The 14347-nt window shown below is 44.3% G+C and overlaps 1 protein-coding gene across 1 annotated transcript; it reads right to left on the reverse strand.

The window, feature by feature from the left end:
- Positions 1 to 781: 781 nt before the first annotated feature.
- Positions 782 to 10181, reverse strand: LOC123749541 (uncharacterized). The gene is made up of 10 exons (XM_045731636.1): positions 9958 to 10181; positions 9257 to 9480; positions 8857 to 8994; positions 7740 to 7942; positions 7396 to 7591; positions 7015 to 7174; positions 5883 to 6053; positions 4821 to 5048; positions 4396 to 4565; positions 782 to 1441 (listed from the first exon to the last, which is right to left on the reverse strand). The coding sequence occupies exons 1-10, from the start codon at positions 10085 to 10087 to the stop codon at positions 1265 to 1267; spliced, it is 1797 nt and encodes a 598-aa protein (XP_045587592.1). The 5' UTR covers positions 10088 to 10181; the 3' UTR covers positions 782 to 1264.
- Positions 10182 to 14347: the final 4166 nt, after the last annotated feature.

The raw sequence follows: 14347 nt of genomic DNA on the forward strand, positions 1-14347 counted from the left end.
ATGATGGGTAGGACTGGGGGACGGTGGAGGGGGAATGATGGGGAGGACTGGGGGACAGGGAAGATTGCTGTGGCTCAGCAACACATGCGTTGCTGAGCCACAGCAACGCGTGGCCGGGAACTGCTAGTTTGAAGTAAAATAATGTTTTGAATTCCCCCCCCCCCCCCCCCACATAGTATCAATTCGGATATTTTACATCAGGGTCAGGTCTACGCCAACAGGCAGTGCAAACTCCCAGGAGGCCCTTGTAGCAGAGTCTACACCTATACTGCAGTAACTTCTGCAAGTCTAACCTTGTGTGATGACCCTGGAGTGTGGGGTAGCTCCTACATAACCACATGAACACAGTCCATCATCCTGCTTTGGTAGTACTTTCAGTAACCGAGGACCATCGGGCATATATTGACGTAAAACTAAATTAACGGTACTATTAATTTAGTAGAAAACGTAGTAGAAAACGGTCCTATTGAATTTGGACAAACCATTAAAGGCTTTGTACTCTTGTTGTAAAGACAAGACTAACCTAGCCTTCCTAGGCCTAGTAGTAAATGTATGTGCTATATTAGGCCTAGGAATATTTAAGTGTCTAGCTTTATTTCTTTCATACTATAAAATGAATAGTAAATTCTATCTAATTGCCTTTAACGTCAATATATGTACGATGGTCCACAGTTACAAAAAGTACAAAAATTAAAATGGGTTTACATACATTGGGGTAACCAGGAGGGGACGCCAGCCTCACCAACCCGCACCCATGAGCCAAAGTAATAAAAGTCGTCCATTATGTATAAAATATATTTACCAAAATATTTTAAACAGTATAAAATGTGTGGCGAGTTGACGCCGTGGGTGCAGTCTCATACTGCCTCCGCTAAGACACCATTTGCTAATAAGATGCTTCAATGAATGAACTCGCCGGTACCACACAAAGAAACAAGGTAATTCAAATAAATTTTTACAATCTTAGATAAAATTATTTCAGTACTCTTAATACCTGTATTAACTTTTCCCCTATTATTAAGTCCCTATTTCGATATTGTTTCGCTATGTTTGAATGCCAAGCGTTCATTGAAAAGACTAGTCCCCTTGGGTAGTATGTCTCATTGATATTCCCAATAATACTTCACCCTGGACAGAACTTTGGCTTTAATTCATCAACTGGACCTACGAACTCTTACTTTACAAACCTGGACACCCTTTACTTCCCTCTTAACTACACATAAATTTGTCTAGTGCTACTCTTTGGCTGGATTGTCCCTATTTGCTAGGTAGCCTGATCCACCACCTGACGGTTGAGCAGCCGTCGGCGGGCATTAGTAAACCACTGGTTTATCTGCTGGACAGCGAGTCCCGTCTGTTGCACCAGCAGCTGCTTCTGGTCTTCGTTGGGGTACGGGTCGTGCTGATGGGCGAGCAGCCATGAAGACAATACCCGGATCACCTGTAACACAAGACCTGCGTTATAGCCTGTACCAGAGTTATCTTGAGATGTCGGGGCTTTAGTGTCCCCGCGGCCCGGTCCTCGACCAGGCCTCCACCCCCAGGAAGCAGCCCGTGACAGCTGACTAACTCCCAGGTACCTATTTACTGCTAGGTAACAGGGGCATTCAGGGTGAAAGAAACTTTGCCCATTTGCTTCTGCCTCGTGCGGGACTCGAACCCGCGCCACAGAATTACGAATCCTGCGCGCTATCCACCAGGCTACGAGGTCCCAGAGTCTGTGGGCGTCGCCTCAACACCTACTCTGCTCGCGGCTCAGAGATCATTTGCCTCTGCGGTAATTAACATTACAAATGAGTCAAAGTTCTACAAACACTACAAATATTTTTAATTCTTTACCACATGAGCTTGTTTCCACTTTTGTATGCACATTAACACACTTTAGTGAAATTGTCAGGTTTGCAAGGAACTTCAAAACACTGTTCCTTTACCCCTCAACAATATTAAAGGCTCCCACACATCTATCAAAATACAACCCGTTCTCGCAAATTCGTAAAGTCAATATTGACTTATTAACTACGTGCATAGGTGATATACTAAACATAATAGATACCCTTAAAAAGTATCATAGAAAACACCGACCTCACCTAACCTTGTTAGTATCTTAAGATAAGCATCTTATTGCTTCGTAATTACAATTATTAACCTATACCTATTATAGGTTAGGTAATAATTGTAATTACGAAGCAATAAGATGCTTATCTTAAGATACTAACAAGGTTAGGTAAGGTCGGTGTTTTCTATGAATCTTTTTAAGGGTATCTATTATGTTAAGTATGTCACCTAGGCACATTTAATAAGTCAATATTGACTTATTAAATTTGCGAGAACGGGTTGCAAAATAAGCCCTCTGAGACCCCAAACCTTTCTCGTGATGCCAATTTAAAACCACATAAACCTTGAAAAAATCAAATCAATTTTGGCATTCCTAAATTTAGCTTTGCACAACCAATTGTCCGAAGGCTACTTTACGAAAAATGGGAAGAAAAATTAAAACAAAATGACCCTGAAAATTTGACAAAATTGCAGCTAATGATCGAATTCCGAGCCAATATGACTTCCAGGTGAAATCTGGAACCTTTACTCGCTTTACCAGATGAATTAATTATCAAAAGAAGGCACCGAGCCGGGGAAGGCAAGTAGCACCATCAAATGTGCAGGATATTCAAAATCCTCTAAATATTAAAGGATGCCAATACGAGACCAAAAGCCCACGATACCCAATATCCGATTCAGCAAGGATTCTATCGAGGGACTAAGGGGACCACAAGAGTGTCAGTAAACAAGACACACATCCTTGGATATCAGAACGTTCGACAAGGATATGCACAACCGTAAAAGGGACAATGCAATTTAGACAATCAGGAGCAGGGTGGCACCGAGTATCCCCGGGTTAAACGTTTATGGCCAATACGTAACCTCGACAGAGCTGTTTCCCGGTAGGGAGGAGGGCCAAGGGGTCACGCTACTCTTCACAACACGCAGCTTGTTACTAGTAACAAGTCCATCGATCCTGCCAACGGGCATGGATTGAGGAATAAAGGGAACTATCAGGGCGAAGTGCCTAGCCATCACGACTATATAGTACTTTGAAGAGGTCAGGATAAGGGTTTGGGATGGGACGGGGAGGGGGGGGGGGGTGGAAGGAATGGTACCCAACCACTTTGACGGTCGGAGATTGAACACCGACCTGCATGAAGCGAGACCGTCGCTCCACCGTCCAGCCTAAGTGGTTGGGATTGAGGAATGAATTACTGGGTAGAAGTAAACACCTTTGCGGGATATGGAACAAGGGCAGATTGCCGCCTTAGCGGGAGCGTCTGCACGGTCGTTTAAGGACACTAATATGGCTGGGAACCCAGCAAAAAAACTACCGCCATACATCTGCTGGAGATAAACGGCCAATATTTAATTTCGACTGCCACAGAATGGACCGTATTAAGGATACCAGAGCCATGAAGGCCTTGTCAGAGTCAACTACAACAAATCAGATTGACAACGAGAAAACTGTTGACAGGAGATGATGTTGGGAGGAAAAAAAGTGAAATACGAGGAAGAGGGGAAAAAGCAACCAGCAAAATTAGTGAAAGCAGCAGCAGAAGCAGCAGCAGAAGCAGCAGCAGGAGGAGGAGCATAAGGCTTCAATAGGACAGAAGATTGTCCCACGGAGCACCCCACACTGGCAGCCGTCCACTAAGCCCCTTCACCACGGCAACGGGCTGGAAAAGGATGGGGTAATCTGCTAAAGAAAAAGTTTACTCTTAAACACCTGCAAATGTTCTACTCGCCAGTGGATATATTTTCAGCAATCGAAGCCATTCAGGTGGTTGTGTGACACGACATGCGCACTCACGACTATCCCAATATATATATATTTACCAAATTAAAAAAAGTTGGTATTTTTTATACCATTTCAAAAACAGTTTAATGAAATATTTCGCATTAAAAGAATTCTTCTAGTTCCGAAAATTCAATGCTGGAACAATTAAGATAACTTGCTTCCCGAGGACATGAGCAAAATTTACTTAACTGGCACTTCATTAAAACTGCTGCATTTTTGTAATAAAAAAGGTCTTTCAAAAAGACTCTTGAAAGATCAATGGAATTAGTGAAAAAACTCAAAGGCGGCATTACAGAACGAAATGGTGCAACAAATGTGATAAGATTTTAAATATAGAAAAACAAAAACTAGATATAAATGGCAAAGTCGAGTCAGGAATGACCGAAGTAAATACTTCTTCAGACACTGTTGTCGAGTTAGGGAACAAATTTGGTATTGCCTACTTTTATTTAACAAATTTATCTACCCAAACTCCTACCCGAGGAATTTCCTCGTAAAGGCCTTCTGCAGTTTGAATTATGTTTTGTGTTTATACTGTTTCACGGTCGACTCACCTCCTTCGAGTAATACTGCCTCCTCCGTGGCTCAGGAAGAGAGGGGGAAGCGGAGGAAGAGTCGTATCCCAGGCAGGAAGACGGGATGGGGGAGACGGAGACCAGCATCTCTTCTAGCTGCTGAAAGGCCTCGTCTGCTCCATACATCTGGGACTGTACAGCTAACCCACCTGCCGAGAGGAACAGTGATTGGCGTGTGCAAAGAATCGAGTCTTACATTGTTAGAGTTCATAACTATTCAATGTTAACTATTTCTGAATATGAAGATGATTTTGCGACGAAATCTAGCCACTTAAAACAAAAATGCGATTTACAACTCAAATTTCTATTAAAAGGGCATTCTATAGGTCTGTTAAACTACATTTGTTAAACTTCCAGCTATCACATCCTGCAGTTTTGCTTCAGATGTTCACTAGCGAGCTTACCAGACTGTTCTTTATGCTGGTGTGAGTGGACCTGCTGCTCCTGCTGTGTCTGGAGCCGAGGCTGCTGCTGAGGTAAGGTAGTGTCGAGGGCGTTGAGCAGGTGGACGGGGGTGGAGGACCGCACTACCTTCGTAAACCTCTGACACATCACCTCTACGGCCGCTTCCACCTCCGCCGTCTCTGCCTCCACCGCCTTGCTCAGCTCCGCCGTGGAGTCTGCAATCTTCTCTAGAAAGTAAAAGTATACGTTACTATATGTTGCTACGAACGTCCCCAGATATTAGTGAACGCAATACGGGAGCATACATTTTGAAATGCAGCGTTATGAAAAAGTGATTAAGAATTACTAGACACATTTGACGCAAATGGACAGTTAGAAAGCAAATTCAGGTTTTCACTCCATTAACCATCAAGTTAAGGATACGTATCACAAAATGTTATTAAAAATAAGGATGCTTCATACAGCTTCATTAAAAATGGGAAGCGTATCTTCCCATACTGTAAAGAGCCATTTAATAAATAAAGAGCAAACAAACACGTGCATATAGACGGGCAGGGAAAACCCCCAAAAGGCTTTTTTCCCAGATATACTAAAACTAGAGAGAAGACTGGGCCTTTGAAAAATGTTTAAAGTAACTTTTAATGACTAGGAGTGGCTCTGAAATATGTTGTTTTTATTTAATGGAGAAAAACCTTTTTGCATTTTAACTACACCCAAACAAATCTCTGTAGGTAGTGAAAGGGAATTTAGTTATCAGAGGTTAACAGAAAAAGCCAAACAAATCCAAGAAGAAATTAACCCATTTCCAGGTTCCCCTCCCCGCCAATTTTTTTTTTTTCCCCCTCCCTATTTTTTTTTAATCATCTGCAAATGTTACTGATCTTTTTACAATCTATTTCTATAGAACAGGTGCCAGAGGTACCCTGAACCACACTTCCCAAGTTTGACACTCTAAGACTTACTATTTATATTTAATTTCGTTCATTTTATCTTTAAACTTTCCCAAGTTCACAATAGCTAAAGAGAAAAGCGAGACCTCGAGTAAAGTCTCTTATGCTTACCCAGAAGAGAAGCGTGAGCGTAGGCAATAGCCTCCAGTATGACGGCGTCAACTGCTTTCGTGTCAGCAGAGGTAATTGGGTTCTGGTAAGCTCGCGCCGCCTCTGGGTGTCTGCGCAGGTACATCTCTACCAGTTCATTCGTGGACGAAGGCAAGTAGCCCAACAGCAGCGCTGAGGAAAGTGGCCGTAAATATCTGCAAGAACTGATATTTAATGATCGACCTCTCAAGAGGCAAACTTACTTTGGACATTTAAACAATCTTAACAGTGACTTAAAGAGCCTTTAAGATGAATTTATAATGCTTGGCTAATGTTCTTTAGGTCCTGCGCTGTGGGATTGTTATCGGTTGCCATTGTGCAACTTTAGACATTACTTAAAATTCTATTTAGTGAAATTAGTGTACGAGTTTAGGAAAGTATGCCAAGAAATGTCTAGATTCTATTAGTTTATGAACAGACCACGAAACATATCCTAAGCACTTGTCAAATTAAGTTAATCAAAAATACTAAAAAATCTAAATTGTTTTTGTACTTTTGTAATATTAGAGCACACGTACATGCAGTACTGGCGACTCATCATGCCACACCCACGGTATGGGACTAGATATAGATGGTATTAAATACCAATCGCCCCTCATACATGCATTCATCAGTGGCGGGGTTAAGCAACCGACTCTTACAATGAACTAGAACTAGTGAACTAGTCAATTAACAGTCTCCGTGGTGTAGTGGTAAGACACTCGCCTGGCGTTCCGCGAGCGCTATGTCATGGGTTCGTATCCTGGCCGGGGAGGATTTACTGGGCGCAATTCCTTAACTGTAGCCTCTGTTTAACGCAACAGTAAAATGTGTACTTGGATGAAAAAAAGATTCTTCGCGGCAGGGGATCGTATTCCAGGGACCATAGGATTAAGGACTTGCCCGAAACGCTACGCGTACTAGTGGCTGTACAAGAATGTAACAACTCTTGTATATATCTCAAAAAAACTTTTCCTGATTGAGGAACGGCATTTGCCACTATCTGTCGAGGACTCTCAAGTTTGGCATCTGCCGATTAATAATATCCGAATAATTATTCAAGATGATTTAGGTCCTCAACCCCCAACCAACCAAGTGACTGACATCCACCAACCGACATTGACGGAGCCCTTGTCGTAGTAGTGGTCCGTGACAGTGAGGTCTCTCAGCAGAGGGAAGAGAGGGTGGGTGCGGAAGGCTGTTGACACGCCGAGCACCACATCTCTGAGCAGACCTCTTCTGGAGGGAGCTTGCCTTCCAGGGCCTTCACTACCCTATTAAATAAAAAGGAAAAATGTCCAATGGTGTGAACAGGTGAAGCCCAAGCTTCACTTACAGTACTATCAAATATGCGTAATGCTGAAGCTTTATATTATATGGCAATTTAATGGTCAGGGTACTTAAGATTTGTTACAAGAACAGCATTAGGCAACTAACCAAGAGCTGCCTCTGGCAGAAACATTACAGAAACTAAGCCAACAGCAGCAATACCTACCAGATGACGGTGAAGAAAGTGATCTATTGAAGCGTGTAAAGGCTGAATGCGAGGGTTCTGGGGCCGAGCATCACTGTTCTGGGGCCGAGCATCACTGTTCTGGGACTGAGCTTGAGAACTGCTGTGCTGGGCGGGATGGGAGCCACAAGTGGATATCTTATCACAGTCTTGGTAGCGGGTCGGAGGCGTCTCATTACTATCGTGTTGGTAATGGTCTTCGTTATCACAGCTTTACGATTGTTAAAACTCCCTAACTATGGTCAATCAAACAATGATCATCAAATTTATAATAAAATCCATTATTAATAAACTATTTAGCTATTATTTTTAAAACTATCCCATACCTTGTCACTCCGTTGATTTGGCCCTTCGCCTGATGTTTGGAAAGGCTGCGTACCTCGCCAAGTGAAATGAAGGAATTTCCGAGGGAGGCGGCCACTAGTGAGGAGGGGGAGAGGCATGCCAACTCCAGCGAGGAGGAGCGGGCTCCCTCCGCCTCGCTGCCCCACCACGACAATATGGACGGCAGCGATTCAACCGACGTTTGCTGGGGGCCGAGACCAGACACGTTACTGTACCTTCTTTAAGTGGGAGCTTGAGTTGGGGGAATTACCGGAGGCTGTTACTTTTAGCGTGTGGGGGTTTTGGGGGTGGGGGAGTATGTCTGAAGGGACGGTGAGAATGCAAGGTGGCTTTGAATGCGAGGAATAGTTGGGAAGCGGATAAGTATTATTTAAATGATTACCAAACAAAAAAAAACACCAAAAGACTTAATAATGGTCCAGGATGGACTGAAACATGTTAAGTCGTATAATAACTTTATACTCTTTAGTTAATAGACTAGTACAACTTAAAGAGCCTTCGTCTTTTAATCACCCATCGAATCATTAAACAAAAAAGTTACTGCAATTAATTTGTAATGTTTAGTGCAGAAAATTCCTAAGTTAATTAGGCAAAAATTTCAAAAGGAAAAACCGCTTGAGCGAATGTGGGAGCAAAAGAAAGTGAACACAGTGCATACAACATGCTGGTAGACATGCATGAGCAATTGAACAAGATGGTAAAGAAAAACAAAAAAAAAAACTGGAAATAAGCAAATGGAAGAACTACGGGAAATCTGTATCAAGTAGGAAGCAATATTTTGGGAAAAGTGGGAGAAAAGGAGAAATTGAAATTAAAGAAAAAAAAAAAACGAAATTTGTAGAAAGAACTTTTAGAGTTTAAAGAAATGAATTGGGAGCAAAATGAGTTGCGAACAAGAACTGCCCAATTTGAGGCGAGATCAAGAAAAAAATCTATAAGAGGCAGATTTTAACGCAAGTGTCAGGAGAGAATGAACCATCGAGGCTTAACTTCAAGGAATGAGCCCCGAGTACATGGATCATGTGGACCCAAGTAGCTAGAAGAATTAACTTTCACCGTTATAATTAATAAAAAACCATCTATGAAGCTAGAACTTGCCTGGGAGCCAAGGTTGAGTTTGGGCGTGTGGCCAGGGAAGAAGTCTTCCGGAGTGGCCATCATGAAAGACATGCTAAAGGGCGCTGCTGTCAGGCTGTCTCCTCGACCTGCTAGCCCGTAGGTCACCTCCCCCAGCCCCTGGGGAAGCAGGTACCATTTTCACACACTGCCACACTTAAAAAGGCGACGTAACGAAGCTTTTTCCCCCAAAATTTGGAATAAGACGGTCCTATATTCAGTTTTCTCAGTTCTGGGTAATTTATAAAGGCGAAGGGAGAACAACCTATTCTATACTGAGGTTCTCGACTTTATCAAGACTTACAGGAATTTTTTTTTTTTTTTTTTTTTTTTTTTACACACAAGGACTTACCTGCCCATGTCAGTACTCGAGGGGCCGTACCTGCAAGTTAGTGGTAGCGTGTTGGCCGACGGAGGAGCTAAATAGAGGCGTGACCGCTGGTGTAGCTGGCAGCACCTTCGTCGAGGTGCTCGGGGAGACCCGTCGACATGTCGCCTTCCTTGTACACTCGCTACTCGCCTGTGCTGCTGCAGGAGCTGGTTGACCGGGGTCCTCCGGCAGGCGGTGGTCGTGGCCGTCACCGCCACACTCCTCACGGTCACGCTCTAGCACATGGCGAGCGTTCACAAAAGAAAAGTTTATATACAAGCTGTAAGCAGTAATGCAAAATTATTAACAATTATGTTTCTAAACAATAGAACTCTGCACTTCCCGGCCCCCCCCCCCCCCCCCATCAGCTAGCCATGTCACAAACCTTTCCTATACATCATTTAGCCCGCCCTCCTGCCCCCCCCATTCCACGTACTATTGGGCCAACTTGTATACACACACTTAAAGGTCACGACAAAACCATCTTGAACTATTGCCATTATCCGGCCAACGGGGCATTTGCCTCGCCTCGTAAACAAAGGTGTACCAAGGTCAACATGCTCATTAACTCTTGCCTCTCGCGTATTTATTAAATCCGACGTCGACGGATTACTCCAGAAACCCTAATAAATCAACCCGCAGTGACCGACAGCCTCGCAGTGACCGACAGCCTCGCAGTGACCGACAGCCTCGCAGTGACCGACAGACCTCACCTGCACACTCCCTGAGAGAGTGAGCCAGTCTCTCGAAGGTACATTCGCCCAGTTGAAGATAAAGACTGCTATCCGCCGCTGCCATAGTTGCACAGGTGTGTGTCCACAGGTCGATGTCAACAAGTGCCATATGTTCTGGCGACAAACAAACTGCACCACATTAACCACGGCGTTGTCTAGGGGGAGGGTCCGGCAAGACTCTCCACTCAAGAGTGAAGTCTTTAGCGAAATGAACCAAATAAATAATGTGATCCTTGGAAACTGTCGTTGAGTTGTTAATTAGTGTTTTCAGTAGCGTATATTATGTCAGCGCCATCTGTTAGTAGGGTTATGACAATGTGCATTTGGTCAGCGCCATCTGTTAGTAGGGTTATGACAATGTGCATTTGGTCAGCGCCATCTGTTAACAGGGTTATGACAACGTAGGAGACAACTAGTTATATAAGTCTTCAGACGTATCCTATTAATTTTTTCTTCGGCTGATATTCATTACAAACTACATTAAAAATCTGTCATAATTAAACTTGTGTGTATTTACTATTTGTATTTACTACTCGTGGCAGCATAATCGAGCTATTTAGCTCTTGGATCCCCGCTTTTCTAAAAAAAAAATTCCTGATATGGCTACTGCATATATTTTTCTCTAACACACACACACACACACACACACACACACACACACACACACACACACACACACACACACACACACACACACACACACACACACACACACACACACACACACACACATACTCAGGAAGCAGCCCGTAGCAGCTATCTAACACACAGGTACCTATTTACTGCTAGGTAACAGGCGCATCAGGGTGAAAGAAATTCTTCCCATTTGTTTCCGCCTCAGCCGGGAAACGAACACGGGCCCTTAGGACTACGACCCCCAAGCACTGTCCATTCAGCCGCGAGGCCCCTGTGTATGTGTGTGTGTGCTCACCCAGTTGTGATTGCTGGGGTTGAGCTTTGGCTCTTTGGCCTAGCCTCTAAGCTGTCAATCAACTGGTGTACAGGTTGCTCAGGCTATTAGGCTCTATCAAATCTACATTTGAAACTGTGGAGTCAGCCTCCACCACATCACTGCCTAATGCATTCCATTTGTTAACTACTTTGACACTGAAGAAGTTTTTTCTAATGTCTCTGCGGCTCATCTGGGTACTAAGTTTCCACCTGTGTCCCCTTGTTCCTGTTCCATTCGTGCTAAATAGTTTGTCTTTGTCCACCCTATCAATTTCTCTGACATTTTTTCTCATGGGAATCTTTCTCTCTATTTGACTCTTGCAGGATCTCACCTCCCAGATGCTACGTTGTGTGCAGTCTCCTGTTCAATTCCCCTAATTTCATTACTTTACACTTTCCTAAGTTGAAGTCTAGTAGCCATTTTCTAGACCATTCCTCCAGTTTGTCCAGGTCATCCTGTAGTCTCTGCCAAACTTCATCTGTCTTGATTCTTCTCATAATGTTTGCATCATCAGCAAACGTTGAGAGGAATGAGTCTATACCCTCTGGAAGGTTGTTTACATGAGTCTATACCCTCTGGAAGGTTGTTTACATGAGTCTATACCCTCTGGAAGGTTGTTTACATGAGTCTATACCCTCTGGAAGGTTGTTTACATGAGTCTATACCCTCTGGAAGGTTGTTTACATGAGTCTATACCCTCTGGAAGGTTGTTTACATGAGTCTATACCCTCTGGAAGGTTGTTTACATGAGTCTATACCCTCTGGAAGGTTGTTTACATGAGTCTATACCCTCTGGAAAGTTGTTTACATGAGTCTATACCCTCTGGAAGGTTGTTTACATGAGTCTATACCCTCTGGAAGGTTGTTTACATGAGTCTATACCCTCTGGAAGGTTGTTTACATGAGTCTATACCCTCTGGAAGGTTGTTTACATGAGTCTATACCCTCTGGAAGGTTGTTTACATGAGTCTATACCCTCTGGAAGGTTGTTTACATGAGTCTATACCCTCTGGAAGGTTGTTTACATGAGTCTATACCCTCTGGAAGGTGGTTTACATGAGTCTATACCCTCTGGAAGGTTGTTTACATGAGTCTATACCCTCTGGAAGGTTGTTTACATGAGTCTATACCCTCTGGAAGGTGGTTTACATATATTAAAAATATGATGGGCTTCGTTCCCACCCTGCTTCACCTCCCCCCCATACGTTTCACCCCACTTCAGCCCCCCCCCCACGTTTCACCCCACTTCAGCCCCCCCCCCACGTTTCACCCCACTTCACCCCCCCCCACGTTTCACCCCACTACACCCCCCACGTTTCACCCCACTACACTCCCCCCACGTTTCACCCCACTTCACCCCCCACGTTTCAACCCACTTCACCCCCACTTTTCACCCCACTTTAGCCCCCCCACGTTTCACCCCACTTCACCCCCCACGTTTCACCCCACTTCAGCCCCCCCACGTTTCACCCCACTTCACCCCCCCCCCACGTTTCAACCCACTTCACCCCCACGTTTCACCCCACTTCACCCCCCACGTTTCACCCCACTACACCCCCCACGTTTCACCCCACTACACCCCCCCCACGTTTCACCCCACTACACCCCCCTATCCAAACCCTTCACCCCCACCCCATCGACCTGATATTCTACTCCTAAGACCTCGTACCATCTATCCTCAACTCATTTACATATATGATGCTTACTGGTTTCTTGTCAAAACATAAATAATTTACTTTTGGTTTATCTTCCATTATAACGAGCATAATTATTATTATAATTGGGGGCTTTTGCGTCTCAAACAAGAACAAATAATTACTGATAATTATCGTAATTACTGCAGTCAAAGATCCAGCCTGTAACTTGCACCTTAAGCTGGTGAGGTATTACATTGGTCAGTGGCTATCGTGGTGGCATTGATCTGGTTATCGTAGTCGTTATGGTGAAGCATTGACCTGGTTATCGTAGTGGATATGGTGAAGCATTGATCTGGTTATCGTAGTCGTTATGGTGAAGCATTGACCTGGTTATCGTAGTGGTTATGGTGAAGCATTGACCTGGTTATCGTAGTGGATATGGTGAAGCATTGACCTGGTTATCGTAGTGGATATGGTGAAGCATTGACCTGGTTATCGTAGTGGATATGGTGAAGCATTGACCTGGTTATCGTAGTGGATATGGTGAAGCATTGACCTGGTTATCGTAGTGGATATGGTGAAGCATTGACCTGGTTATCGTAGTGGATATGGTGAAGCACTGACCTGGTTATCGTAGTGGATATGGTGAAGCATTGACCTGGTTATCGTAGTGGATATGGTGAAGCATTGACCTGGTTATCGTAGTGGATATGGTGAAGCATTGACCTGGTTATCGTAGTGGATATGGTGAAGCATTGACCTGGTTATCGTAGTGGATATGGTGAAGCATTGACCTGGTTATCGTAGTGGATATGGTGAAGCATTGACCTGGTTATCGTAGTGGATATGGCAGCGATTGTGATGACGGAGGAGATGGTGTATTGCTGTGGCATGTTTTCGCGGTGTTTGTTGTGTTGGTAGTGGTGGTGTGGTGGTAGTGGTGGTAGTGGTGGTGTGGTGGTAGTGGTGGTGTGGTAGTAGTGGTGGTGTGGTGGTAGTGGTGGTGTGGTGGTAGTGGTGGTGTGGTGGTAGTGGTGGTAGTGGTGGTAGTGGTGGTGTGGTTGTAGTGGTGGTGTGGTGGTAGTGGTGGTGTGGTGGTAGTGGTGGTGTGGTGGTAGTGGTGGTGTGGTTGTAGTGGTGGTGTGGTGGTAGTGGTGGTGTGGCTGTAGTGGGGGTCGGAAGATCGTAAGGAAGAAGGTCGTAATGTCGGAAGATCTTACCTTTAAAGAACACAATAAAGTAGCCGTCACAACTGCAAGAAAAATGACAGGTTGGATAACAAGAACTTTTCACACTAGAGATGCTATACCGATCATGATACTATTCAAAACGCTTGTGCTCTCTAGAGTGGAGTACTGCTGCACAATGACAGCCCCTTTCAAAGCTGGAGAAATTGCTGACTTGGAGAGCGTGCAGAGATCCTTTACTGCTAGAATCCACTCAGTAAAACATCTAAACTACTGGGACCAACTAAAGAGCCTAAATCTGTATTCCCTTGAGCGCAGGCGGGAGAGATACATAATAATCTATACGCGGAAAATAATTGAGGGGCTGGTCCCAAACCTGTACACAGAAATTACATTATATGAGACCAGAAGGCATGGCAGGATATGCAGAATACCCCCGTTGAAAAGCAGAGGTGCAACAGGTACTCATTGAGAGAACTCTATCAACATCAGAGGCCCGAGACTGTTCAACACGCTTCCACTACACATAAGGGGCATAACTGGCAGACCCATCACAGTGTTCAAGAGAGAACTGGATAAGCACCTCCAAAGGA

Source organism: Procambarus clarkii, chromosome 42 (assembly GCF_040958095.1).
Source record: "Procambarus clarkii isolate CNS0578487 chromosome 42, FALCON_Pclarkii_2.0, whole genome shotgun sequence".
In the NCBI taxonomy this organism is placed as follows: domain Eukaryota; kingdom Metazoa; phylum Arthropoda; class Malacostraca; order Decapoda; family Cambaridae; genus Procambarus; species Procambarus clarkii.

Excerpts from the sequence above, each read along its gene's own strand:
- LOC123749541 (XM_045731636.1), bottom strand. The coding sequence starts at position 10,087 with ATGGCACTTGTTGACATCGACCTGTGGACACACACCTGTGCAACTATG. Across the intron at positions 8,995-9,256 it reads ACGCTACCACTAACTTGCAG|GGGCTGGGGGAGGTGACCTA; the intron begins GTACGGCCCCTC and ends CTGCTTCCCCAG. Across the intron at positions 4,566-4,820 it reads CCAGCATAAAGAACAGTCTG|GTGGGTTAGCTGTACAGTCC; the intron begins GTAAGCTCGCTA and ends TCCTCTCGGCAG.